Genomic DNA, 27,065 nt, shown 5'->3' with positions numbered 1-27,065 from the left:
AAACAGGATGAACAAACTCAAGATGACCAACCACCGTCATTCTTCAACTTACGCGTAACTATTGGCCGCGTTCTTTTCTCTTCCTCCATTGGCTATCGAACACGAAGAATTGGGCTCAACACATTCTTAAAAGCAGGCCGTCGCATTGACATATCAGAAGCTGAGACCATGCGATATATAGCTAACAATACTTCTATCCCTGTGCCCAAAGTACAACAGGTTTGGCGCCAGGACGACGTGACATGCATTACCATGGACATTGTCGGTGGAACAGAGCTGCATTCCGCTTGGCATGATATGTCTGATAAGACAAAGCGCCGGGTTGTGGAACAGCTCAAGGGCTACCTCGGCCAACTTCGCGCCTTGAAACCTCCAACTGACGGGACAGTGATGTCTATAATAGGCGGTCCTCTGCGAGACATGAGCCGAGTTGGCATGGAGACATTTGGTCCATTTCAGAACCACGATGATTTCCACCGGTTGCTCCGCGGGAACATATCAATGGAGACCTTCGAAAATATGATAGGTGTAGACAAAGTTGTCGATTCGCATCGCCAGCACTATGCCACCAAATTTACGCACGGTGATTTTGCGCCGAGGAATATCATGGTGAAACGGGACGGTTCAATCACTGCTATCGTTGACTGGGATAGCGGTGGTTGGTTTCCCGAGTACTGGGAATACACGAAAGCGAGGTTCAACCCCTATGCGCCGGATGATTGGATAGAGAGTATTGGAGAGATGACCGGTAGATATGACGAGCAGTTGGCTGGAGAGCGTCAGCTTTACGAAGTCTGCGGGCATGAGTTGACGTGATGGCTCGTCACCCCCCGCATATATACCACTATCTTCGCTCAATCCGTTCGAGAAGCAGACCGCCATACCGTTATACATCGCGTGAACGATTGGAAGGGATCATGCTGTTTTTATACCCGCTACTTTTTACCCTGACCCACTGAGTACTAGATATTCCAGGGTGTTTAACATCGCACTTGAGCAGGTTAACGTTACCCTGCAGTATTTCCCTGGTAAACTCTTTGCCCCTCTGTATTTATGGTCGCGTACAAGCTGCATAGCGTCTGCATGAGTAGATACTATTATTTGACCTTTCTGCTGTTGTCTATATCACTTACTAATGATAACTTGTCACTGTCTTCAAGCTGGCGGCTGACATATACAAAGTGATCTGGTTACAAAAGACAGATGATACGGTAGATTTACAGTACGTAGCAACAATTAGTGAATACCAACAAGCTACTACACCGAAGATCAAGATCATAAAAATAGATAGGTGCCTGGTATTTACATTACAGATTATCCAAGTAATACAACTCCAGAACGGAGTAGTCATCCAATAATTTCTCTTCCTTCCGTCGGTGTTAAAGATAGATGGGCAGAGTTGGATTGAGGCCGAGCCAGTCGGGCCCAGTGACAAAGTCTTTGTCGTCGATGAGGAAGTCCTGCTCAAACAATCAGTAGAGGCTCAAAATTGTCAAAAAAAGAAGCATACCAATGGACATTCAACAAGGGCACCCTTGACCTGACTCAAACGAAGTTTCACGCGATCCAAGGGCATTCCAGGAGCGACATGTCCAGTCTTAACCTTGGGTACATAGCTCTAGATCAGGTGATCATTCAGTCAGTAAGCGACAGGCAAATGAGAACCCTAATAAGCGTACATCGTAGGCGCTGAAGCTCCTGACGAGATTGGTGGGAACGGGCCTGAATATTTCAGTGAATATCTCCCGGTTCTTCCTCGCAGTGTCGTTCCAAAGCTGAAGAGCTGCATCCGAAATCGGGTCTGCTACCTGTTGATCCTCGGAGGTCCATGTCTCGTCGCTGTTGGGGATCGGCGCTGGTCGCATGAAAGGGGTTACATTGGGACGGGGTTTGCAATCTTGAGGTGGGATGAGGCCAAGATGTTCTAGATGTATTCGTCACTATTTCAGTTCACATTCTGACAGGCATAGATCAACCAACCTTTGAATAACTGGCGTCGCAATGTCGCGGCGAAGCGAGCGACTTGGTACGGCTCTCCATCCATGGTCGTGTTGATCATGTCTGAATCCTCTACAACGAGGGCAATCTCTGAGTCGCCGTCACCCTACAAGAAAAGCTAAGAACTGATCAATTGGACATGGCACACGCAAACCATACCTTCTGACTGCGGTCATTGAAATTTGCCGATCCCATCTACAAGATGTCATGTCAAAAAAATTAAAAAGAGACACAGAAGGGAAACATACAATGACCCGACGATCGTCCACAATCATAACCTTGGAATGAATATAAAGCACCTCAGACACGTACCTAAAGTAATGTGTCAGAAGTTGAGGGTTAATACAGAACAAGAGCGCCATACGCATTCAGTTCTTCCTCCGGTGTACCAAGCCATTGTTCATCAAGAAGGCTGGTAGTGTCAGTGAGCATGTGCTGGGTAACGTTGTCGGCGACTGCCTCGTCTCCTCGCACGCCTTGAGCACCGCAAACAAACCTTGCGATGAGCTGACTAGCAGCTTCATCAGACTCGGGAATGGGCACAGTCTCCGTCTTGGGTGGGGTTTTATCAGTGACAACCATACCCTCCTTTGTCTCTTGGGAGATATTGATAGTAACAGTCTTTTGGGAGGTTTTGGTGTCTCCAGACACCCATTGGCGGGCAAGGGCAACCTGGGCTTCGTGGAATTTGACTCCCGAGTTGTCCTCCATCTTTTTGATGAACGAGCCTATGTTTGTCCGCAATTAACGTAATTCGGAAGGCTTCACCATTACAATACTCACCCATCGGGGCATTTATTCTATCGTAGGCGCGAAGGTGGTAGAAGCGAATGTAGTCCATCCTAATTGAAGGTTGATGAGGTGAAGGAAAGGCCGATGGTGGCAAACTTACGGATCGTAACCTTCTTTGCGAATTTGTTCGTAGATACTACTACCGCCGCGGTTTATCGTCCTGTACTGCGCCGCCATGATGGTCTTTAGCGAAGATTCAGCCTTGACATCGCCCGAGAAGCCCGGCACTTCTGGCAAAACTACGATGACCTGAACAGACGCGATGAAAATTGGAGGGTTTCACCCGTAAAGGCAAGTGGGGGAGCTTGCCTTGAATTTCTTGCCATACTTAGCAGCGCGGAGGATCCGTTCCACCAGTGCTTTTGCAATCAAATTCTTAATCTGTTCCCCGGTTTTGGTGGCGGAGATGCTGCAGAAGCGTCAAGATGCCAATCATGACGCTGCAATGAAAACTTACAAAAATTGATTCTCTGTAACGCATAGTCAGACGAGGAAAAAAAGAAGTTGACCATGAGCGTACCGATGTAAATAAAATGCTCTGCATTTTGGATCAATTGGATATCTATACAGTGTTCAGAACAGACTCTTGCTTGAGCTGAGAGGCACCTACAAGCATCTTGAATGCTGTGCTCTGTTAGAACACCATGAGACCAATCCGAGACGCTGCGCACAACCTGGGCATGGCAACCAGGGCCATGGGGGATAGGATAGTCTCGTGGCTGCTCCCCTCTGAAAGTGCCATGCCAGCGTTGCTTATACTTGTGGCCGGCTGAACTCCAATGATTAAGATGGGGGTGACCTTGTTGAAAAGATATCAGTGCGGCTAATTCTTCTAGATGAAAATGAACTAACGAGAAGCCCATTCGTTAGGTGCAGCCTCTGGTTCATGGGGCAAGGCGAGCCAAACAAACTTTCTGTTTGCGTCTTTCAGTAAGCATGTCATGGTAGTATCATAAAAGAAATCGCACTCGTCTTCACGATACTTGATGATTTCATAGTCAGCATCGCGTATTTAATTAAATGAGTGCGGTGGGATCGATCAAGTACCTTCCGTTTCTTGACCTCATTCCAGCGCTCGATGAAGTGTTGTGCAATGTCCAGCACCACTGGACCGTTGATAGTCATGTGGACCTACAGTGATCATCACATATGTCTGAAGATTCCAAAATGAATGAACTCACGTCGTGCCAAGGCATACGCGCCGTGTCCAAGATAGAAAGCGTATTGCTGGCGTAATTAGACACCTCTTTGAAGTCCATAACGCGAGCGTTGTTATAGTCTTGACCGGGGAAAAGCGTAGCAGAAAAATTAGTTGGGTGAACGTCCGCGAGAGGATGGGTATGGGTATCCCAGCGTCCAAAGCAAAGATCGAGGCCACCAATGGCAGCAAAGTGATTATCCACCACCACAACCTAAAGCACGATGAACGAGAAGCATCTATAACTCCACGCATGGTTACCTTTTCGTGATGAGACCAGAACTCCACTGTATCTGTGAAATAGGTGTCAGTACAGCCCACAGGATGGCGGGTTTTCCATACCTTTGGCCCCAATGTGGTCAGGATGACGCATCGCTGTTATATTGGGATGGAGTTCCTCCAAATAGTTCTGGCGGTATTGTTGAGATCGATATGTCTAATATATATGAAAGTGCCTACCTTTGTATGCTTGGAACTCATGGACATAGTTTGAGTAACCTCTTTGTACACGATAACGTGAATCTTGACACCATCTTTAGCCTTTCGCTGCAGAATTCGATCAAGCCTCCACTCCGGATAGTAGGCAGGAGGTCGGCGGAGGTATAGTTCTGGAGTAAGCCACCAATCCTACAAAGGTCGTGAGTTATAGGCACGGATCAAACTTTCGACCGTATCCGCACCATGATAAAGATGGCCTCCTTCGCGTTGTCCAGCATCTCTGACAACGCCCACATATAATCGTGTCCATCGACGTGCCACTTGATGCTGTTGTTGGATCTTTCACCAGCAAAACTCGTAAATCGGTGTCCAGCCCTGATCTCAGCCCGAATTCTGTCTTGCTCCTGTTCCTCAGGATTATCATGACGATCTGTAGGGGTCGTTGAATGGTGACATGACAGAATAGGTTACGCCAGCGGCCAGCTTACGATTCGGATTCAACAAGCCTATGGGTATCCTTAGAGGTCTCGCCCAACCATGAGCGATTGAAAAACTCACCGATAACCTCAGCGCGGCCATGCTCAAGGACCTTTGGGACTTTGGATGCAAGTCCTGTCAGGAAAGTCAGCTGCTCCGATTGCTGAACAGTTGGATTCTTTTGCAGCCCTTTGATCTGCGCCTCCAAGTCAGAGAAGATAGATGGCATTTCTGCAGATGAAGAGACGAATCGACGAGTCGTAGTGTTGACTAATGTAGTTACCTGGGCGCCCTCTAGTTTAGCACCGCCAAGAGAAGTTCCCAGATAAGAAGAGTATGATGATCGTGTCAATTGCGATGATGCTGCGTTGATGCATCATGCTGCGCTTCAAATGAGTGTAGGCTCTTCACAAGATGTCTATCACTCAAAAAACATAAATTCTGACACAAATGAGTACCTCTATCTGAAGTGCTCACATAGAAGCTAGAGTGAACCAGTCTATTCACGATCGAAAAAAAAACCACCAAGAAGTCATCAGCGATTGTGAAATAGTTGGTCAAGTTCCTCTACTAGGGTAGTCTATTACATCATTTACCAGTGTCGTCTAATCCGTGTATTTAGAAACAGAGTATCTCTTCTAACTTCAACGAAGGTGGTGCAGTGGAAGATGCGACAGCCTGGGGCCGAAGGTAAATGTATTCGTCAGGCTACGTTGACGCATCCCGCTACGCTAATCTTGACATGAGCGCGCTTCGCAGCTGCCTGAAAGGCCAACAGCTTGTACCGCGAGATGCTATGGATGCGCAAAAGGTTTAGGCGCAGAAGTGGCAGGGTTGCAGACGTTCCTAGCGACATCGCTGGCAGGTAAGGATCACCTGTCGAGTTGCGAACTACAAACACGCCTCGCCTCGGCATGAGGGCGTTAGTTGCGAAGCGACGCAGAATGCGTCAGACTCAAACAAGGTAGTCAAGTCCCAAACATCCTGGACAACGACATAAGAGTGGAAAGAAAGGATAAAAGGATGATACTTACATCCTTCGTTCAGCTCGACGTCGCAAGAGTAGGTACAAATTGACGGATGTGTTCGGGAACCAGATCCTTGGGTAAACAGGCGATGGTGTCGAGTGGGGCACGTTTGGCCAGAGCCAGGAGGTTCAGTCGCAGGTTTCTGAGAACTGGATCTTCTGTCGCGTCTTGCTTTGACTCCGTGTCACAGTTGAGGGTATCAACCGACTCCTTTTTTACAGCCGCTGAACTTTTGACTTTTCTAGATTTTATATCCGCCTTCACGAGACGCTGGTTAAGCTCCAGGATAACACCAGCAACATAGTCCAAGACCTCGTTCAGTTCTTCTGGGCCTTCAAGTTCGTAGTCGTCGCTGGCACCATCGGGTTGCCCATTCGCCATGCTCGCATCTAAACCAACCCATGTTCGTTCTGGCTCCTCGACTTCCATAGCATCCTGAGCGTCGGGGTGCAATATTCCTGCTTTGGCTCGCCTCTCCTTAATGTCCTTTCCGACCCACTCCGCCTCGCTTAAAAAGAGTTCTTCCGGAGTTTTGATAAGTGCCCCCATGTCTATCTTGTGCAGCTGGATCTGTAGCAGCGCAGAAAGGGCTATCATAGCCTTAGGATATATATCCAATGATACGTTGATTTGTTTGGCTATCATTTTATGAGTGGAATTCGTGAGAGTATCACCGATATTCGCGCGATCCCGGAGCAACAGCGCTGTTTCACGGATGAGATCGTGGTGCCCCTCGGTGAGGGCGTCAATCACGTTGTGCTCGACCCATTTTGCGAGTGGCATGCCCAAGCCCCCATCTGCAACTGATAGGACCTGCAAAGAATAATTTAGCTTGGTAGAATGATCGTGACAGCAGAGGCTCACCTCCTCTTGAGGTTTGCTCCCCGCGACAAACTCAGCCAGACTTCTTGCGTAGGCCAAACCATCTACACCGCCGTAAACGATATCACGGATGTATTCCTCTGCCTCCGAAGCCCTTTGAATGGTCCAGTAGCCAGACACAGGAAATCCTAAGCCACTAGCCACTTCCTTTTGTTCCAAGGTCTTCGCCAGGCTTTCACAGTCCAGATCGTCACGTATCAGATCCAGGGTCATTTCTTCGTGATCGTGAACTGGTAAACCTCGGCGCACCATCTCATCAGCTAGTCCCCCAGCCAGCGATGCGAAAGAGCCCATATCAGTCGCGTGCGCATCGCGTGGAACCTGCCACCACGGTATGTCCAAAATGGCCTCTGGGTCATCTTCTCTTTCTTTGCCTTTTTGACGACCCGTCGCATTCCGGGTGATCAACCAATGACGCCGCTTGCCGTCCTGTGGACCTACCGGATGCACAGGGAGGGCGGGTAGTTGGTAATCGGGGGTTACGCTAGTGGCTCCCACGTAGTTCAGTGGAGGTTGAGGTTGGGGAGCGGAAATAGAGTTAGGGACTTGAGTAACAGGATTCACGGGAGGGTATAAAGGGGTCAACTGTGGCCGAGAGGGTAGGTCCCGAACTAATACCGAAAGAATAGAAAATGGATCTTCCACTGTCATACATATCACGTCAGGAGATGTTGGAGACCGATAGATGTAGCCGGCATACTTTGAGTATAATTCACGCTCCCATCTGGGTGAAGCGGAGGTCCGTCCCTCTCGAAGCGCTGTCTTTCCCTCTTCGTCCGGTAACGTTTCCCTGTTTGAGTGTGAATTTCTTTTCTTATTTTTGGCAGAAAACAAAACACCTTTCAATTTTAGGGCTATCATCGTCTTCGCCAAACCTGAACCAGGTGGAAATGCTCCGATGCCATCCTTCGAACCAGGAAGATGTCCATCAGCATCTAGGGACTCAGAAAAGGTGGTTAAGTTAGTGTTTGGCTGTCGCCTATACGGCCCTCGAGGCCCCCGACGACCCGGACCTGGTTGCGGTTGCGAAGCAACAGATGCTGATCTCCTCATGTTCTGATCATCCATGTCCATGGGAGTCGCGGCAAAGCCGTCATCCTCCTCGTCGTCGATGTTGACTTCATCGTCTTTTTCAATTTCTATGTTCCAATCCGTCTCGTATTGAATCACAGTTAATGAAGCCTTGGCAATGTGTTCAAGTCCCCATGCTTCGATCCTTTCAGCTTCGGTGTGATAGATCGTTCCAGGAGGATTAAATATCTTGGCGTTTGTTGTCACAAGTCGGAGATCTGACTGAGTCCTTAATTAGTTTGTTAAGCCAATGAAGATATAGCACCATTGCTCACCGCAAAATCTTCCAGTGAACGATACTTGGCCCTATTGACCTTGTCTGTCATAGTGCCAAAGTCCATAGGATGCTTGACAAGATCTGCATAGCCCGGAACGTTTGCCACGTCGACAGGCTTCAGAAAAAAGGCATAGTCGTCCTTCCTAAAATCCTCGTCAGTCAAAAGATCGTTCAGAAAGAAGTCAGCGCACCGTTTGATCTGAGCAATTAATTTTGACAACACTTCCTTGAGGGGTTTTAACTTGAGTGGGCGCGGCGCCCTCTTCTCCTGTATATCGCCATCTTGAAATGCGGGTCGCAATGAAGAGTGTCTTGTCGTTTTCTTTGCTTTGAGGCTTTTCAGGGATGGAAGGACGAGAGTGATACCGGAAGATCCTGAGGGTTTGGTTGATAAAGTCCTCGGTGATTCTGGTTGAGAGTAATCTGGAGAAAAAGAACGGAAAGACGAATCGTCCATTGGTGTGCGAGAGGATTATTTGCAACAGTCCGCGTGACTTGCCAAACTTTGAACCAGGCCCAAACAACCTGGTTCGTTTGAACTTTGGACTCTCCAGCCAAAGGCCAACTTTGTTCATCACTCCCTACATATTCCAACAAGACCTCGACCGCTTACGAACACGCAAGAATGGCTAACAATCAACCCAGGCTGTGTCCTGTGACTATCTATCCGCTCAAGCGCTCCTCTTCACTTCTCGGTGGGAAGAAACTAAAAATCGTCAAGCACCCGGAGTACGGCAGGCAACCGATCGAGCGATATTTATGCCTTTAAATCTTCCGCAAAATACCCCCGGCATACCAACAGGGTCGCGCTCTGGACTGTGGGACCTCGCTGTAATTTTGGGCGCATCGCGGACTATTTAACCTCTCGATGGTCTCCATATGAATTCTGATAATGGAATCCTCGGATCCCGTGTTAACGACTGTTAACGGAGGCTTGGGGTGATAGTCAATTGTCTGTAATTCAGCCACCCGACCAACTTACACGACCAACATGAAAGCTGCATCTACCTACTATCAGACCAAACGAAAATTTTAGGGTCCACCGCCACTGCATAAACTCTGCGTTATGGCCATATTTTGTCAAACATCCTCACGTTAATCGAAGGAGTTTTCAGTCTTCTGAAACGCACAAAACACGCTGAGATCTCCTGAAGCGGATTCTATACTCCGCGCTCCGGAGGCACCGCGAAATACCGACCTCAATTCACAATTCACATGTCTTAGGTCTCCATTTCAAGAGGACCCTGGACTACCCTAGAGGACCCTCTCCATCATAGGAAGGTCATATTTCTTTATTTTATTTGCCCAGCCGTTCTTCAGAGAAGTTCAGACTTCGAAACACTCCGTGATCCATGTGAGTCTTACCTCAAGCGTGTGGCTTTTGCCACCTTGTCCTTCTCGATCTGCGATCTCTCTAGATTCCTTTTATGTGTTCCTTTTAGAGGTATGTTTCCCGTTTGAGCCACTGAAATTGGGTTCAAACTTTTTATCATCAACAGGCCAGATTGATCGCAGCATCTACAGTCTGAGTTTGGCGGCCTCGTGCACAAAATGTATAATGATTTGTTGCATCCAAATGGCGAGTCTTTTCTTCGGAAAAGATCTGGAGTCAAAAACTATTCTTCAAGATGCAGTTCACTATTTACGCCGAAAACGAAGAAACGGACCAAGTCACATATCAGATTCCCCCAGTAAATGTCGTGTTCTCTGCACATGATTATCAAGGACCGACGTGGTGGCTCGTCACCAGACTCATAGATTCATTATGGTCGAAAGCTTCTCGTTGTTAAGATCATCAGCAATTAGCATTTTTTACCTTGCCGTGTCCTCGGGATGGTCGCTACCTCTCCATTGAGTCTTGAAAGCTTGACGGCGCATACCACGGACCAGGGAAAGACCACATGGTCGCAAATACCCTGCTCCAATACTTGGAAAGAAATTTTCGGAGACCCAAAACGCAGCATCCTGAATACATCCTTTCGAGACGACCTAGGACGACCTCTTCCATCAACCTCTAGATCTGGACGTCGAGCTGGGAGCCCATCTGCTCCCATTTCTGCCCAGGTACCATTTCGTTCAGTTGCCCATTCCTTCCCGTCTTTCTACGGATCACTCTTCCTTCCTCCGCTAGAAAGGACAGTTGCAAAAATTTATGTACACAAGTAATCAACGGATAACCGATGCAATCTGAAGAACTATCTCCATTTAACTCTCATATTCGTCCTTTGTCGTTAAAAGAGCTTGCGTCACGGTCACGAGTAACACAATTTGTGAATAAACTTGTTCGTTGCCAAAGTGAACGTCGCGTTACATACAACTCGGCCTGCAACCGTCGTCTACCAGAGCTCAGAAAATGTGTGGATCAAATTACTTGTGGCTATGGACCGCAACGCTCGGGGATAGGACACAATGCGCAACGTGTTCTCTTGCACACAATTAACTTGGTCACGAGTCGCCCCAAGATTTGGAAACATACCCTCGACAAAATAATTAATGGGAGTCAATCGCCCCTTACGCAAGATCTAATTGGATTATCCTTAATGGATGCTGTAACGTTACTTTAGTCGCGATTTGGTTGCAATCCTCTGGAGATATCGGCTATTGCTATACTTACCCACATGAGTGTTTTCACCACTAGGTTCCCTGGCTTCCCGCAACCACTACTCTGCCCCCCTGCCCTTCTGCAGTGGATTTCCGATGTGTTGAGTCCGCATTTGACATAGTCGTTTGAATTATTTCCTTTGATATCCCGTTTGCCGCTTGCATGTCGAAATCCCGGTCTCCCACTCCCATCTCGAATCTCTCCACTAACCCCACCGCCGTTAATATTGCACCATCGCCCAAGCCAACACCTTCAACTTCACGACGTTATCCTATCGAGACCTCTTCCAGCTGGCCTGCCGAAGAAAACGACCAGCCACCCGCATCGACGCACCTTTCAATTCCGGAGACACGCTACAGGCGACATTCTTCGCATCTCGTTCGACGTGCTGATAGTCCATTAGAAGAGCCCATGGCGAAACGCTACCGCAGGGAATCCCCTGAGGTTAAAGCCCGGCCCGACGCTCGATCTAGCCCTTCTTCCGACTCTCAAGATGGAATGGCGGACAATGAGATGGATTTCAAGAAAGGAGAGCGTACTGAGCCACTCCCACCGTCGGTGTCTCCTCCCAAGAAAAAGCGAACACGTACCTTAACGACGCCCCATCAGTCTGCCGTACTGCACGCGCTTCTGGCCCAGGTATTCTCGCCGACTCGCGCAAGAAAATCGCATCTAATCTCATTCTTTTGTAGTCTCGTTTTCCGACTACAGCAATGAGAGAAGAGGTGGGCCGTTCCATCGGACTGAGTGCGCGGAAGGTGCAGGTGCGCACATTACTTGAAACCTAGAAATACATAAGGTGACCTTGAACGTATTTTTCGCCATTTCATTTAGATCTGGTTTCAGGTATTCATTTTCTGTACTTTCTTTGGCGCCCTTCCACTCACTTATTTTGTACGAAGAATCAGCGGCAGAAGGCGAGAAGGCCGCGAAGTCAAGGGGAAACTCCTCCTAGTCGACCTCCACAGTATGGGCCATTCCCCACACCTCCGGAGCCTACACCAGTTGGAGCATATCCTCCGACCACCGGTACACACGGCGGCCGAGATTACGAGGAAACCAGAGCGGATCGCGCTCGATACAGATCGCAATCTCATCAAGCACCAGAGGGACACTTGGGTCCTCTAGACACGCCGCCTCGCTTGCTTGGCCCTGGCGTTCCAGGGTCTGTACCGTCCTATGGTCGACGAATATACCACCACGTAAGACCGTCACCTATTCCAGAGACCACGTCGGATATAGGCCATCCAAGGGGATATATGTATCCAACCCACGCTACGCCCCGCTTATTTCCCTCACCACCCATGCACATGCATCGTCCGCCTTCTATTCGGCCAGCGACTTCCCAGCCGAGAGGCTGGCGGGATCGTGATTTTTCGCGAACGCTACCGCCTTTGACTTCTAGTCGACCCGCGACGTCGGCGTTTGGTGCACGACCCCGTCGCGTCATAAGTCCAAGTCCCCGAATGAATCCACTGATGCCTCCGTTAAATCCACGACGCTCCTTGTCTCCAGAAATTCGATTCGCCCATCACCCTCCCGATTTACCCAGACGCTCATCTTTGGACCTTCCGCCCCCCTTCACCTTACAACCTCAGCCACATTGGGATGATTCAGCATACTCCCCCGTTCCGAGACCCAGCTCATCTGGGTGGTCTCGCCCAGGCTCCCGCACGACTGTGGGAAGGTTGTCTTTCCCTCGCGCATTTTTCAGAGGCGCCTCCGCTGCGGAAGCAGGCGAAACCTCTCAAAATCTTGAGCGCACGCCACGTCTCATACCCGCGTTATCTGAGCCGTTACCACCATTACCACCTCTACGTTCTGGCCGCTACGATCCTGTTCGTTCCATATTCGTTCCTTTTACAACACCCACGGCATCTCCAGAGTTATCTCCCTCTCAGCAGGGCGACGATCGTTCTGATAGCGAACAAACTCGTGAGGCTCTCTGATTCTCTTCAGTACTAATATCATTCATGGCGCATCTACTCCTCTCATTTCATGCTAATCACGAAATCAATCACGGTTCTCAAGTCTCATGCGTTCTAACGCTGCGACCTACGCCTTGCTTTCCATCAGTCAATCTTAATCGTCGTCGATATACCTTTGCATCATATCACTCTTATAATTATGCTGACAGAATTTTTCTCACTTTGCGGTATCCCAGCGACCAGACACACATTTTCTGGTCAGCAGTGTACCCCAATACTCATGTTCTTCATGATGATGATTGTTCAATTCTGTATTTTGGTACTAATTTAGTCTGGTGTCTCCATACAACCATTGTATCTCACACAGTTATATCCCTATCGTCCACCATCCAATGGAATCGGTTATTGTCATCTTCTCGACATCCAAGAAGGGTTAGGACAAACATCGTATTTGGTACGTAACGAGATGCGACGGTGACTCTGTGATTTATGCGGAATTCCAAATCCGTCACAACATATCCGATTTAGGAATTCAGATATCCACCCTTTCGCCTTTCTGTGACAAGTCGAGCATGTAAGCGGGCGCGCAACCTCAAGGCTGCTTCTTTTGCACTTGATTCAGGCGCCATGATGTCGGTTTCCGAGTCTAGAACCTCTTGTACATTGTCGTGGCGATAACCTGATTGTCGAGTCGCAGCTGTAGATGATGGGGCGGTCTTGGATACGATGTCAACACTTGGCGGTGGGCCTTCCAAGTCTAATCCCCTCAACTTACTCGCACTCCATGCCTCTAGCTTTTCGTTGTCTAAGCGGGCCAGCAGCTTCGACTGCCCAGCCTGTGAACCAGTGGATAAGGCAAGATGCGAATCGGAAGGATGGGAAGCTGAAGTTGGCGCAGGTTGGGCAAGGCGCTTATTAAGGTTATTATACACGTGGGTGTCGACGCTTTTTGGGATTTGATGGGTGGGAAGAGGACTTGGCGAAGGGTGTTCAAGTTGGCTGGTTAATTGTGTTGGTGATCGTGAACTCACGTCCGAGAAATTAGCGTCAAGTTTCACGAGCCCTTCGTTAAATGGTGGCGGTGGCGCATGGGAGTTCGTATGTTGTTTAATTATTTCAGCCAGTCGGGATGATTCTTGAAGAGGGTTAGACAGCGGTGATCGCGGTTGACCTGCCGTTTCCCATGAGTGAATGCCAGGGACGGAGGAGCTAGAAGCGATGGTTAGGCAATCGATAGTGTTGCTTTTGTTCTGGAGAATGGTAGGGTGAACAAAAATAGAATCTGATGCAGCTTTCAATATCCTACATCGTTTTCGCGGAAACAAGCATGCCCGTCGGGTTCCTGATTGAGATTGCTTGAATCTGTCAAAGTGGGAATGAGAGGCTGGCGGCTTTGTCCGAGTGTTTCCCTGGTTCCAGAGACCTTACTGGAAAGAGATTGTCTTCGTCGTATTGTTCCAGCCAGGTGTGCCTGCACAGACTCACGAAGGTTGCGGTTACGGGGTGTCCTTCCTACCCTGGATCCACAATCCTGACCCTTGGACTCATTGCGTCCCCTTGGTTCATGCGTTGCAGTAAGCGGTTCTGATTGAGGTTCACTAGATTTTTCTGTCGTGCCTGGACGTGGGTTCAGAGGAAGAGAAATGTCGCCGTCGTCGGCTCTGCGCTTCCCCTTTCCATTATTGGTACCACAGCTTCGTATGTCGTTATCAGGGATGAGTGGCGTTGGTGTTCTCTCCGACGCGGAAATCATATGCCGTTCAACATGAGTGATTGCCTTTTCGCCAAAAGACGGTCTATCAACAACGGAAATCCTTTCTCCGGCCCTTTGAGAGTGATGCATCCTTCTTTGACGAGGATCAGAGGGACTCCGATTGCGGGATGCAGGGCTTTTGGCCAACAATTCATTATGGGCACTAGTGGTGCTTGGATACCTCCTTCCTGATGGTGACCATGATAGAGACCTATCTCTCGTCCTTGATTTCGATCTACTTCTATGTTGCGTTTCTCTGACTGGCGAAGCGGAATGGATCATTTGGCGAGTCGGACTAGGAGAGCGTGAACGGTGCGATTGACGCCATCGGCGTGACCGTCTTATCTCTGGCGGCGCAGGTATCCCTGTTGAGGCGTCATACTTCATGTTATCGTCAGACCACGCTCATTAGGAAATATGAATGAAACCCTTACCTGTACAATTGTATCATACACGAACAGATCCCGGTATGGGGATCGAACATAGCAATAGACCTCTGATCGTCACATTAGTATGAACTCTGAATGAACGGATAGGAGCCAGCTGACCATGAGCAAAATGCTCGGCGTTCGCATGTCTTCCGCCTGGCACATATGGCGCATCCATGTCGAGAAATTCTGACAGTAGCTTCACTGCTGACTCAGATCGAATGTCAATGGATTTCATTAACGAAATGATGAGTGTGGTCAAAAACTTGAGACACGTTTAGCGCGATACAAAGCATAATGCTGAATGAAGTACGTCAGACACACCTCCACATCCAGTCCCTCCCACACTTGCAATTCGCGCCTGAAAAACGTGGTCGTTCGTGAGATGAGATCCGGGGAGGAGGAAAATTGGGAAGGTGTGGGGTAGGGACGATACTTCGTGTAAGAATTAGACGCGACATGCTTTCGCATGGAAAAGTCAATCAGAACCATACTGAACGGCGAAACATTACGGGAAGACTCACCTTTGCGTATAGGTCGTGCTGGTAAATCCATCTGCGTTTCATAATGGAGACCTCCAGCTTATCAGCTTGCTCCCTTTCATCTCCGTCTCTCCGGCTCCACTCACGCTCCCTTTGTCTTCTCCGAGCGTTGCGTCGTGCGTCTATCAACGTCTCGTTCCGTTGAGACGAAACAATTGGAGCGGGCGAAGTACGTAAGGGGGTAAGGAAGTGTTTTCGATAGTCATAGCGAGACCTGATGCTGTGAATCAGATATTCTCCGATGGGCTGAGAGCAAAGAGGGCAGCGTCGAGATTGCTCTGTTGAAGTAAAGGGTTTGTGTGAATTATAAAAAGAGCGGGTGTGTGACTTACCCGTCCAAACTAAAAGACATTCAAAACAAAATTCATGAGAGCATTTTGGTACCACCGTGCGGTCTACAACACTATGCAGACAAATGCTACAATTATCGTCTGACTCATCAGCCTCAGGCTCGTCGTCTGAAATGCCAACAGCTTCTTCAAGCCCAAGTTTGGAACCAAGACCAGATATTTCAGCTGCTGGAGACAAGTCTTCGAGTTTCACCCTTTTTGTTGGGGGGGAGGAGCGTGAACTCATTGAGGGAAAAAGTTGACTTGTGCAACATGCCGCCAAATAAACGATTTATATGGCTTATGTAATGATAGATTAGATTGGATTCGAGTTCACTTTCAAATCGAACTAGGTCGAACTAGCCTCTACACATGGACTCGCCATGGGAAGAAGACCCAGATCATGGCGCATTTCGAGACGCAGAGTGGTCAAAAATATCGTCTGATTTCACAAATGTGAGTTCCCAAGTTTGGGTGAACTATCAACTTGACAAATTTTTTGGAAGGCAGGATACCGAGAGGGCATAACAGCAGGCAAAGAATCCGCGTTACAAGAAGGTTTCGACGCTGGATTTGCGGATACCGGTGCTCCCATTGGGCGGGAAATTGGCAGATTGCGAGGGATATCAGCAGCCATTCTCGCAATGGTCAATTCTAGCGGATCTGGGCAGGATGAGTCGTCAGCTGCTGAAGCGCGAAATATCGCGGGCCAACTGGCCAATCTTCGTTTTTCCGATGTTGCACCACGCGATTTAGAGGCTGAAGAACATGCACGTCAGCACATGGAAGCGAACGATGATCACGGAATGGAGGTTGGAGAAGAGATGGCCGAAAAGAGAGAGATGGAAGGCATCGAAGATCTACTTGCCAAACTGACTGCTGGTAAAAACACAAAGGATCCGGGGCGTCCGACTGTCGAAGACCTCAAAAGATTGAGTGAAAGACTGCAGGCTTTGAACAGTCGGTTGAGTCTGGATCTTACGTGGGATTAGATTTCTTGAATCGTTGATACATAAATTTGCAGATAAGATAAGATGTTGTGAGTCACATTGTGAGCTCATGTCAGTCAGGTGACTGGTGACTTCAGTCACGAACGTCTCTTGACTGTCTTGACATCGTTCGCCATGTCCAAACTCCAAAAGGATGCCGCTGCCTTCAAGTCCGCCTTACACCGACAGGATTACAGTTCATGGCACTCCAAACCTCGACCACTAGACTCTCATCCAACAAGCTCGGCAGCATCACCAGCGGCTTCAGCTTCAGCCTCAATTGAGCCAGCTTCACCGTCTGAGGGTAAGAAGAAGAGACCAAAATCGAGTATGACTTTCCTCTTGCGGAGCTGTTCTGTTTGGTCCCAACTATATGACTCCCAGATATTGTGTACTCTCAGCCAGCGGATACGGGGACTGGCACGAATGTGAACACGCAGCTGGTGTATCTCGTGGATTACCTCAGGGTATGAAAACGCTCTAGCATTGTCATAGCTTCTGATTATCTGGATCATAGGGAACACCAAATCCACTACGGGTGGAAGATCTTGCAATTTATACCCAAACGCCCGTGGATGTCGACATGGTGTTGCGCGAGAAGTTGAAGTCTCATGATAGAGTACAAGTAGACCCTAAGACTGGTCTTTTCTCCTACAAGGTAAGACTTTTAAGATGACTTTATCATTGGAACAGTCACCAATTTATTTGTCAAGCACGAATACAATTTCCGGAACAAAGCAGCGCTTCTTGTCGAGATACAAAGACAAACTCGGAAAGGCAGCGGTATATCTGTTCGAGCGCTCAAAGAGTCATGGAAGGAGGCACCAGCGGCGGTCGAGGAGTTGGAGAAAGAGGGAGAAGTGCTGGTCACACGGACAGTCAAAGATGGGCAGCTGCGAATGGTGTTCTGGAATGAGATAAAGCCGACAGAGGAAGCGGGTGGTATGCAAGTTGAAAAAGGTGCGTGAATTTTTTCTTTCTCGGAGATGAGAGGGGATGGCAGGAGACAAGGCCCTCCATAAACGACGGCTGATACTTAAGCAGAGTTCCTCGATCTGTGGCACGAGTTGAAGGTGCCAACCGGAGCAGATTTGTCAAAACAGTTGGCACACGGTGCGTTTTCTGCTTTCACTATTTGTGACCACACTCAATTGTCTGTAGAGGGTCTGCAGGTTACCGCTGCAGAAGCTATTGCCCCCAAAGCTCCGAACACGAAGAAGAAGGGCAAACGTGGTGGTGCGCCACGCCAACGTCAAGCACGGATCACAAATACACATTTGAAGGGGATCGACCTGTCCAAAGACTATGTCGCCCCTGGAAAATGATGTGGGCTCGATCTGGCAGGCATGTTATACAGCTGGCTACAAGAGTATCTGGGGGATGGACATGGGATGGGGAGGAGAGAAACTACGAAACTTTGTATCATTGATTGATGAATGACTGTACGATTGAAAAAATAATCCTAATGTGAACTGCTCTCTAACTAGTATTCTCTGAAGTAGTAAAGTTTTGCAAAAGGCGTGAGTCGAAATTTCTAAACCACGACCAGTTGCTGAGTTATTAATAGAGCTTGGGGCTGCAGCCTATCTCCAATTTGTCAGCCATCAAAAACCGGTTTCAAAAAGCTCACAAGCTCAAACGTTCACGATGGAAATTTCACTCTATTGCCTGATCCTTGGCTACGGCCTCGACCACGCCTTTGACATTTCTGTTCCCGATACTGCGGATGTTGACCTGCTCAGACAGAGATTGACGGAAACGAGAGCAGAAATTGCTGATGTGAAAAGCACCAAGCTAGAACTGCTGTGGGTCAACATTAGCCTTGACGACGCTGAACCAAAACTGCCGCTTCTGGATCTCGATTCCTGTCCGACGTTGTTTTCACTCCTTAAAATATCGGCCCTTGCTCCATCGGATAACTGCCTTCATATTGTCGTAATCGCGCCTGGTACCCTACACCTTTCCTGCGCACAAGTGGAGGCTGGAGAAGTAGACTGGACCAAGGTTTTTTCAATTGACATCGATTTCCGAGATAATGTCAGTTTTCTTCAACAAGCTGTCCAGGCAGCGCAGGAACCCCTGTTTGATGAATTCTATGTTTACGAGCTCGCGCTTTTCAAAGTCTCTATTTTCCGAGATCCCAACGTTCGCGACGGAAGGTTTCAGGCCATCGACCTTGGAGTTGGACAGCGCATTTTACCCTTGGAACGATTGTCGCAGTTGTTCCCCCGTGTCAAAAAAGACGAACTAGAATTGCAAGTCGTCATCCAGGTGCCAATTGACGGTGAGCTCGTCTCTGCCCTCTGTCACATACCTTGCATCTCACACATGTCTCTTGGACGACAATCTCCCCGAAGATGAAAAGAAAGAGCACGGGAGAGGTCGGATCAGTAGCTTGCAAAAGAGTGTGCCCATGTTTTCGTTCCCTTGACCATGGTTGATAGTGAAACACCATTTCACAGGGTTTGAGAAGGTCGTATCGCGTATTTCTCTGTCTTCCTCAGACATTTCATCTGCATACACAAAAACCCAGCTTGCTGACTGTATCTATGATGGCCGCTACCAAGAAAAGAAACCGAAAACGAACATGGCACCTCCACTTCAATTGTTTCATCCGGTTTTTGGGCATTTCTTGGATGATATCAATGGTACCGACCTCATTTCGAACGACATGATTCGAAAAACCACAAAGTATATGCAAGCGGCGTCGGCAATCTATATCAGCGAGGAAAAATGCCGCCACGGGTTGACCACGGTTCTTTGTGAGATTCTTGGCGTCGAAACGCAAACGACTGTCGACGGTGACGAAATTATTACCGACGGCACGATTCTAGCAAGGACCCCGGAGGCGGGATATCTGATAATTTTGCATCAAGGGACAACGGGATCTGGACGGAGCGTTTTCGATCAAGCTAAACACGCTGGCCTGTCTATGGCCTATTCATGGGCTCAAGAGAAGGTATACAATTTTCACCAGTCATTGTTTGTGTTTTTTATATCTATGCATTCATTCTTCAGTCCACAAAGCTTCGAAATGCCACCAACTGCCCGACATTCATCGTAGCGACCTCTGGTCCATCGATCGCCATTCTCGGTGCCGTCTTCACAGATGGCTTTATTGTCCAGCATTTGACCGACTACGTCTGGGCTGGGTTAGACTCCACTTTATACGAGTCTCGCACTTTGCGCATCGCTAGAACTTTTCATGCTTTGAACAAAGGTTTAGCCAACCTCAAATCCTATTACGGGACGGTACAGACGCACAATTGGATTTCCGAGACGCGCTATTTCCCCTCGATAACCACCTACCCTAACGGCAATGAGTGCATACATTTCAAGTACCTCGCCTTTTTGGAAGACGGACCGGATTGTATGACGCTCCGCGCACGGACGCTTACTGTCCCACCACGAGATGTCGTTGTCAAATTTGTCGACCGATACGGGGAAAGGGCACATCGCCTATTGGCAGACAAGGGTTTAGCACCGGAGCTTTTATATTGCGGATCACCACACCTTCAGGACAAGGACCCCTCATACAACTCGATCTCCATGGTCGTCATGGAGTTTGTCAGGGGCGACACTTTGGACAAGTCGGAAATGAGTGGAGAGACTGCAGAAGTGGTGCGGTCGGAAATCGAGCGTGCGCTTAAACTGCTGCATGGGCATGGATTGGTGTTTGGTGATCTCCGTGCACCGAATGTCATGATTACACCAATGGACTATGCACTCTTACAGGGGAATGAAGTCAAATTCATCGATTTTGACTGGGCAGGAGAGGAAGGGCAAGCTAAGTACCCTTGCCTAATTTCTCCAGAGGTTCTTTGGCCGATGGGTGTTGCACCATTGGCTAACATGGAGATCAACCATGACTTGCAGATGTTGGAGCAGATGTTCTTGCCACCTGTTCCTTTTGTTGCTGAAGACAGTGCTTCCTTATTCTAATGAGACATGACACTTAGAGCGCAGGTCAAGGTGTGGGTGTCGGCTCTTCTGCCCTTCAGTGGCACTTGATCGCAACGTAGGACCATATCGCGCACATATTGAGAATGAGTATCCTTCGTACACATCGCTCTCTGTCATGGTTGTGATGGGCTTCGTCGAAGGCAAACTCTGTCACCGCAGATTTTCTGGCCACCAGCAGCTGAACCACTGGCTGTTATCGAGGCAAGCCACGACCTCTATATGTTGAACCAAATGTTAACAACCCCTGCATCCTTCATCGTGGACTCGATACTAAGCATATTGTCGATCATCGCAATAGAACAGTATTGTTACATCTACAACAGAAAACTCGAACTGAAATTTGAAACATATTAACGAATCATTGACCATCCACCGAATAGCACTTTGAAGCTTGGTACGCTGTTCGTGGTTCCAATATGTCATGGTATCTTCCACATACGCCCTACCATTTCTCATGAGCGGGTCGAACTAGAGAGCGTGTACCATCAGCTCCTTATCCCTCATTACTGGAAGCATACTCACGGTCAAGCTCCCACGTCCAAGCAGACCGATCCTGGCTGGTGAGATACCAGTATGACTGGAAAAACGAATGAGCAGGAACCATCTAGAGAACGAGTTGAACACACATTTGCGATGCTATCTGGGCTCAATCGGACGTCTTCGTTAGCTTCCCATTCAGGGCCTTTCTGCGCGCGTGATCTATCCACCAAGATTCCTCCGTCGATGATAGACTAAGAAGAATCATCAGATGAGATGACAGAGTAGAACGGCGTTTTCAAACCCACATGAGCGACATGGATGTTCTGTTTCCCAAACTCCTTCGCCAGACTCTGGGACAGCGCCCTCAAACCGTGCTTTCCAGCCGCAAAAGCGCTCGTGACAACGTTGCCTCTCAGACTAGCCGTAGCACCAGTGAAAATAAGAATCCCCCTCTTTCCATTCGCCTCCTCAATATCATTCTCTTTGAAAGACAGAATAGCTTCCCGAGAGAAGGCAAAGGCGGAAGCGATGTTCGTCTGGAGAGAGGTTTGCACTTCTTCTGGGGTGATGTCGAGGAAGGGCTTCCAGACTCCGTAGCCCGCGTTGAAAACGGCGGCGCGGATGTTGTATTCTGGGGAAGGGTAGTGGTTTCGAATGGCACCCCAAGCTGAGGCGATGTGTTGGGCTGAGTAGCTTTCCACGGCGAATGGCGCCGCTTGCCCTCCCGAACTCTTGATCTCTTCAGAGAGCTTGTCGACTATGTCTTTACCGCGTGCGATAAGAGCAACGTTGAACCCTTTCTTTGCAAACAGACGGCTGATAATTAGATGAGTATCGGCAAATAATCACTTGTCACGAAGTGGCCTACTTACGCAGTTGCAGCGCCAGTACCAGATCCATTTCCTAGACCTGTTCGATGCGTTTGCTTCGTCAGACGCGTCCTTGATATCTCGAGACATAGTTAAGGCATACCTGCAACTACTAAAACGCGTTTTGCTGCTTGTGTGGCCATTGTGTACGTGCTTTATTTCGAGAAGACTTCAGGGTATGTGCAGACGAGAGGTTGTCCATGGGACAGTCTTATAGCGCCATTATGATTGAGGTGACCAAGCAGGCACGTCATGAATGAGATTCGTCAGCTTCTGTGTTCCGGCCATGGTGCCATGTCTGGAACCAATTTTAAAAAGAATCAAAATCAAAAACTCCATAACTTGTGCACTATAAATTATTTTATTTAAAAGGGTGACTTAGCTCAACGGAAAGATTTGATCAAGACTGAAAATGTATGGTGAGGTCTCCAGTTCAATTGCTACAGGGTGTAATTTCTTTTCTCAAAAATATGTTTGCTCTGACTTCTTCTTACTCTCCTATTTACATTTTTATGCACCAAAAATCTCACACCACCACTTAGAAATTTATAAACACCAGAAAGTATGGATATAACTCAAACCAATAGATTGGGGAAGAGTTCATGAGAATTGACATTTTCCCCTTCCACCTCTTCCTGCACATGCATACATATGATCCTCTCTTGCAAAATCAAAGCAGACCATGCACCTCTTTTTTTCTTGAAGTAGAACTGGATAGTCCTAGTAGTGCTTTCCACTGTAAAAATTTACCTTGTGCATTTTGGCCAAAAGAAATAGGAGAAATTCTCTGCTGAAGGCTCCTCTGGGTGTAAACTTGGAGGTTTTACTCAACATATATAACCATGCCTGAGGACAGGGATGCCAAGGAAATTGATGCAATACCTGTTGCTGAGAGTCCAGACATATTTACTTTTCTCCAAATTTTCTTTCCCCAGGGCTGTCAGTGATGTTGATTCCCCATGCTCTCATTATAAATGTATAAAAATGGTTCAAGAACTCTGCAGCATAGCTTGGTGCTTGAATCCTCTGCTAGATTTTCCTCCTTTTATCTATTCATTTTGCCACTTTTTTTAGTTGATTTATAGTAAAAAATTCAAAGTGCTCATGCATTTTATAGAAATTATTCTTACAATTGACCTTTCCTGATAACCAGGGAGCCATAGGTTCGAAATGAGGATCCTGAGTAGGTGAGAACCAGACACCATGGAGGGATACAAATGTTTCTTCCATTTGATTTTGTTTGTGATCTGACATCTTCTGCCTTGTGATCTTTCTCAATATGAGTACCTCTGCAATGGCCTATTTTTTTAGTGCTACTTTGCATGTTCAACAACAGAAATTGGTGCAGTAACAGGCAAGATACATGTTGAGTGTGCAGAATTAGTATTAGTAATCGTGTGACTCAAGCAAGATGTCACACGTAAAAGATGCCTAATTCGTTCACAATAAGCCGGATATAGACATAAATTCTGAAATGGAAAGTAGGGTCTGATGGGACTACCGCTTCGAGAATTATGTCCAAATCGGGCATCTTTTTGGTTCCAGACATGGCACCATGGCCTGTGTTCCTTCTTGTCAGCAGATCTTTCAAGAGATCTCTGTCATCCTCTTTTCAGTTGGTCTAAATCGTGCAGGGTAGACTTGGCACAGAGAAAAGGAATAAGACGATGTTGAATGCAAGTTGGATGTCGATGGAAGTTGCAAGTGTGTACGCTTGACGATGAATGCTTTCAGTCAATAATTACGGACTTGTGACTCCGGATCAGAACATGAGGCTTCCGCAGTTCAATCAGTTCATGTTGTACTATCAGTGACCAGGAGTTTGAAACGATTTGACCTTTGGCTGAATTATGCCACAACCGCTACACTCCGGGCCTCCAAATTTTGTGTGGTGGTGAATGTGTATCTCATGAACATGAATATATTTTTAGTTTTTTTATTGAACAGTGGTGGAAGCTGACGGAGGCTTACCGGTCATCGAAGTCGATTGTTTCAGGAGATTGAAATGGCTGTCACGTCCAAGTCACATCCAACTGTCAGAATTTTGATAGGTGATGCGACTGTCAGGGTTCAAAACCACGCAGCCCAAAATCACGTCTGTCACGCTCAGCAGACAAAGAATCGAAATTCATTGGATTATAAGCATAGTTCTTCACCTTTCTGCTCAATTTTTTGTATTTGAAGTCGCGTCGTTTACTAGTACATGCTTGTAAATTTTTAGATACCCTAATGCAAAGGATCGGATTAGATCTTGAAAATCATTTGCATACATCACGGTTTTGATGCGCCAAAAACCACCTTTTAAAATCTTGAGCTCGTCAGACTCGGTTGTTGCACAAAAAAGGTTGATATTCATATTTGTAAGAGTCATAATTAGTCCAGAAAAAAATACCAGAAAGCCTGTGTCAAAATTAAGAGAGGAAATCAGGGATTTCAAACTCCTGAAGCATATCAAACTCCTGGTCACTGATAGTATCCTCCCAACCACAAGGGCTATACCCTGGAGTGCCAGAGAACTGAGGCCACTCATCAAAAACGACGTGACCTAGTCGTCTGCTTGCCAGTTCAACGTGCACCATGTCTTCGAACATGATCTTCAAGTCCGTGGCAATGGCTATTTTTATTCTCGCTTCGGTGCATCGTTCCTTTGGTCAGTCGTCGTTTCTTGCGACATTGAGTAATCGAATTGATGCATAATAATTACAGCCCGCTCCGGGATTTGCTACCTTCGGAAAAGCCAGACTCCAATGGGATATCGAGTCGCGACACCAACAGTGCCCCTCTCAGCGTCTATACCCAACGAGGTACCATGACTATGCCACACTGGTTCTCAGAGACTAACCACCTCCGTTCTACCAGTGTTCAACGGCGTGCAGTAATAGTACAACTCTGTTAGACGTAAGTCCTTCCTACTCCCGGGGGGATAAAGAAGTTCTCAACATGACATAGTCGTGTTTTCAACCATCCTGTCTTTGTCTGATTCCCAATGGACGGGACCTGCAAACTTGCGTGAACTGTTTGTATAACATGTCGTCGTCAACGACGTTAGGCGATAATTATAACATGGTGCAAGCGGCATTCGATGGTGCGTTGCGTACTACCTGTAAGATTACCCTACTCACTTTGCGCGGACCCTGTAGAGTTTGCGGACGCATGTTTTGGCTATCCAGTGGCACAACTTTCGCTCGTCAACCAGACGATTCCGACATCATCATCGTCGTCCAGTGTCTTTCCGACAGGTACCTCTAATGCGACGTCAACATCCGTACAAGCGTCAGGTACATCCAATGGGACCTCCATATCGGTCAACTCAAATTCAACGTCATCCACGGCATTTTCAACAACTACGGCACTCAGCTCTGCGACACGGTCGGCATTTTCAACAACTACGGCACTTAGCTCTGCGACACGGTCAGCATCATCAACATACAGCGTTACTGCCACAGGGAGACCGGCCACTGTTCGATCAGCGAAGCAACGATGTAGGCTCAAGAAGTAGACTTCCTTTCTTCACACTCCGATTCCATTGGGGTGAAGATAGGAGTCGTTGAAGCTCGATTCGCAGATGGTCACCTAAGCTCGAATGATATCCGAGGCACTTTACCCTCGGAAGAGTAGGAGACAAATCAGCTCTATGCCATGCGGAGGATGCTTAACCCTGATTACCGCACGGCGTGATAGCGTTGAGGGGGGCGTGTTGGACATCTTGCTAGGAGAACGTTATGTACGTTATGTGGACACTATGATCAGATGGAAGAAGATATTTAGATATAGGACTGAGACAGGTGTAGATCAGAGCTAGCTGAGATTCAGCGGTTGGTATAGTTAAAGGGTCCCTTGGTTCCTTCACCGTCTAATAAGTTCCTATCATCGTTACCATGAGCCTATAGGTCGGTGACTTCCGCGTTTGAGCAAATGACGTGCTCATAGTATATCAGTGATGAAAACGCCTATCACCAAAAACACCAGCGACGGTATATAGATAGCACGAGGTGATGGAGCACCACTCTTCACCACGGAGGTAGCAAGAGAACCAGACCCGGATGATGTAGCTGATGCGCTGGCCGAGGATGACGACGACGAACCACCGGGGGGTGTTATATAGAGAGGGGGTGTTGGATAATCCGCGCAATAGGAGTTGGTCCACTCTGCAGGCGATGGGAAAGTAAGTCTACCAAAAGAAACAAGTAGAAAAAAACGGACGAACCATCGAGAATTGCTTGGTTCGTGGCCACGATACCAGGCTGTCCGGGGTTCAACGCGACGATACAATTTGCGCATGTGACAAGGTCTTCCGCGTTCGTGGTCGTGCAAACGCAACTCAGGTATTGGCAGTTCTGAGGTTGCGATGAGTGCGGAGCATATAGATCACCGGAACCAACTTACGTGTGCAGCTCCGACAACGACATCGCACTGGACTTGGCACTAGACAACGGGGGTGGCGAATTGCATGGGAGGGTTTTTTCATGCGTTCGACGAAGGCTACCGTACCTGTGATGGGATGTTGTCCAGCCAGGTCGACAGATTTCTCGCTTGAATGTTCTGGATAACTCCATCGCGCGCCAAAAGATTTGGTGAAGGAAGGGTGTTCGCTGGATGAGGTCGTCATTTCAAGAAACGACTGGGCCGACGCAGTCGACTGTGATGACTCACCCGCCGCGAGCCTCGCAGGCATCAAGACCGCCAAGGAGAGGCAGAGCAAAAAAAGGGATTTCGTTGCAGGTGTGGCCATGATTCGTGGGGGGACTGCCAGGAATGGCGGGGATTTGGCGGGGTGTGGACTCAGAAGTAAAGGTCAGCTGTTGGTGGGCTCAGAAGCAAAGGTCAGCTGTGTTCGTCGCGATGCAGTGATCCTGGGCGTCTATGTCGTTCCCAAAACCTGGACACGCACGGGGCACCCGCTCACGACCCCAAGGGTATGGGCGGTGCCTGCCAAGGGCGACGATAATTGAGGCAATGCGCCATCAGCGGAAAAAGGAACAAGGAGGAGTGTCGTAACTCGTTGTCCGAATGCGGAGAAA

At 48.1% G+C, this 27,065-nt stretch overlaps 9 protein-coding genes across 9 annotated transcripts; 4 read left to right on the top strand and 5 right to left on the bottom strand.

Annotated features, from left to right (window-relative positions):
* Nucleotides 1-195: 195 nt before the first annotated feature.
* LACBIDRAFT_168639 (uncharacterized protein) lies at nt 196-687 on the top strand (the record flags this gene model as incomplete). Its single annotated transcript, XM_001886864.1, has 1 exon — nt 196-687. A coding segment is annotated over one exon (492 nt), but the record flags the coding sequence as incomplete, so codon positions are not given.
* Nucleotides 688-5,606: 4,919 nt separating this feature from the next.
* Nucleotides 5,607-6,594, bottom strand: LACBIDRAFT_309488 (uncharacterized protein; the record flags this gene model as incomplete). Its single annotated transcript, XM_001886794.1, has 2 exons — nt 5,938-6,594; nt 5,607-5,887 (listed from the first exon to the last, which is right to left on the bottom strand). Exon 2 carries the CDS (start codon nt 5,817-5,819, stop codon nt 5,607-5,609), a length of 213 nt encoding a protein of 70 aa, XP_001886829.1. The 5' UTR covers nt 5,820-5,887; nt 5,938-6,594.
* A 1,428-nt stretch (nt 6,595-8,022) lies between these two features.
* LACBIDRAFT_149883 (uncharacterized protein) lies at nt 8,023-8,285 on the bottom strand (the record flags this gene model as incomplete). Its single annotated transcript, XM_001886793.1, has 2 exons — nt 8,023-8,106; nt 8,160-8,285. Coding segments are annotated over 2 exons (210 nt in total), but the record flags the coding sequence as incomplete, so codon positions are not given.
* Nucleotides 8,286-10,925: 2,640 nt separating this feature from the next.
* LACBIDRAFT_332342 (uncharacterized protein) lies at nt 10,926-12,712 on the top strand (the record flags this gene model as incomplete). Its single annotated transcript, XM_001886863.1, has 3 exons — nt 10,926-11,402; nt 11,456-11,527; nt 11,666-12,712. 3 exons carry the CDS (start codon nt 10,926-10,928, stop codon nt 12,710-12,712), a joined length of 1,596 nt encoding a protein of 531 aa, XP_001886898.1.
* Nucleotides 12,713-12,862: 150 nt separating this feature from the next.
* LACBIDRAFT_295425 (uncharacterized protein) lies at nt 12,863-15,990 on the bottom strand (the record flags this gene model as incomplete). Its single annotated transcript, XM_001886792.1, has 9 exons — nt 12,863-13,000; nt 13,055-13,370; nt 13,467-13,602; nt 13,723-13,973; nt 14,177-14,632; nt 14,993-15,137; nt 15,197-15,334; nt 15,397-15,692; nt 15,747-15,990. 8 exons carry the CDS (start codon nt 15,988-15,990, stop codon nt 13,216-13,218), a joined length of 1,821 nt encoding a protein of 606 aa, XP_001886827.1. The 3' UTR covers nt 12,863-13,000; nt 13,055-13,215.
* Nucleotides 15,991-16,115: 125 nt separating this feature from the next.
* On the top strand, nt 16,116-18,057 carry LACBIDRAFT_309484 (uncharacterized protein; the record flags this gene model as incomplete). Its single annotated transcript, XM_001886862.1, has 8 exons — nt 16,116-16,199; nt 16,250-16,707; nt 16,831-17,060; nt 17,117-17,199; nt 17,250-17,390; nt 17,446-17,692; nt 17,777-17,845; nt 17,894-18,057. 8 exons carry the CDS (start codon nt 16,116-16,118, stop codon nt 18,055-18,057), a joined length of 1,476 nt encoding a protein of 491 aa, XP_001886897.1.
* Nucleotides 18,058-19,319: 1,262 nt separating this feature from the next.
* LACBIDRAFT_309483 (uncharacterized protein) lies at nt 19,320-20,674 on the top strand (the record flags this gene model as incomplete). The annotated part of the gene is made up of 2 exons (XM_001886861.1): nt 19,320-19,691; nt 19,751-20,674. The coding sequence occupies 2 exons, from the start codon at nt 19,320-19,322 to the stop codon at nt 20,672-20,674; spliced, it is 1,296 nt and encodes a 431-aa protein (XP_001886896.1).
* A 463-nt stretch (nt 20,675-21,137) lies between these two features.
* Nucleotides 21,138-22,187, bottom strand: LACBIDRAFT_309482 (uncharacterized protein; the record flags this gene model as incomplete). Its single annotated transcript, XM_001886791.1, has 6 exons — nt 21,138-21,163; nt 21,218-21,272; nt 21,322-21,426; nt 21,481-21,991; nt 22,048-22,084; nt 22,148-22,187. The coding sequence occupies 6 exons, from the start codon at nt 22,185-22,187 to the stop codon at nt 21,138-21,140; spliced, it is 774 nt and encodes a 257-aa protein (XP_001886826.1).
* Nucleotides 22,188-24,455: 2,268 nt separating this feature from the next.
* On the bottom strand, nt 24,456-26,849 carry LACBIDRAFT_295423 (uncharacterized protein; the record flags this gene model as incomplete). The annotated part of the gene is made up of 11 exons (XM_001886790.1): nt 26,698-26,849; nt 26,536-26,636; nt 26,431-26,469; nt 26,252-26,381; nt 26,002-26,192; nt 25,702-25,753; nt 25,314-25,502; nt 25,167-25,206; nt 24,887-24,953; nt 24,771-24,834; nt 24,456-24,658 (listed from the first exon to the last, which is right to left on the bottom strand). Exons 1-11 carry the CDS (start codon nt 26,774-26,776, stop codon nt 24,456-24,458), a joined length of 1,155 nt encoding a protein of 384 aa, XP_001886825.1. The 5' UTR covers nt 26,777-26,849.
* Nucleotides 26,850-27,065: the final 216 nt, after the last annotated feature.

This window comes from Laccaria bicolor, genomic scaffold (genome assembly GCF_000143565.1).
Source record: "Laccaria bicolor S238N-H82 LACBIscaffold_40 genomic scaffold, whole genome shotgun sequence".
Taxonomy (NCBI): domain Eukaryota; kingdom Fungi; phylum Basidiomycota; class Agaricomycetes; order Agaricales; family Hydnangiaceae; genus Laccaria; species Laccaria bicolor.
This window is presented reverse-complemented; position numbering and strand designations above follow the sequence as displayed.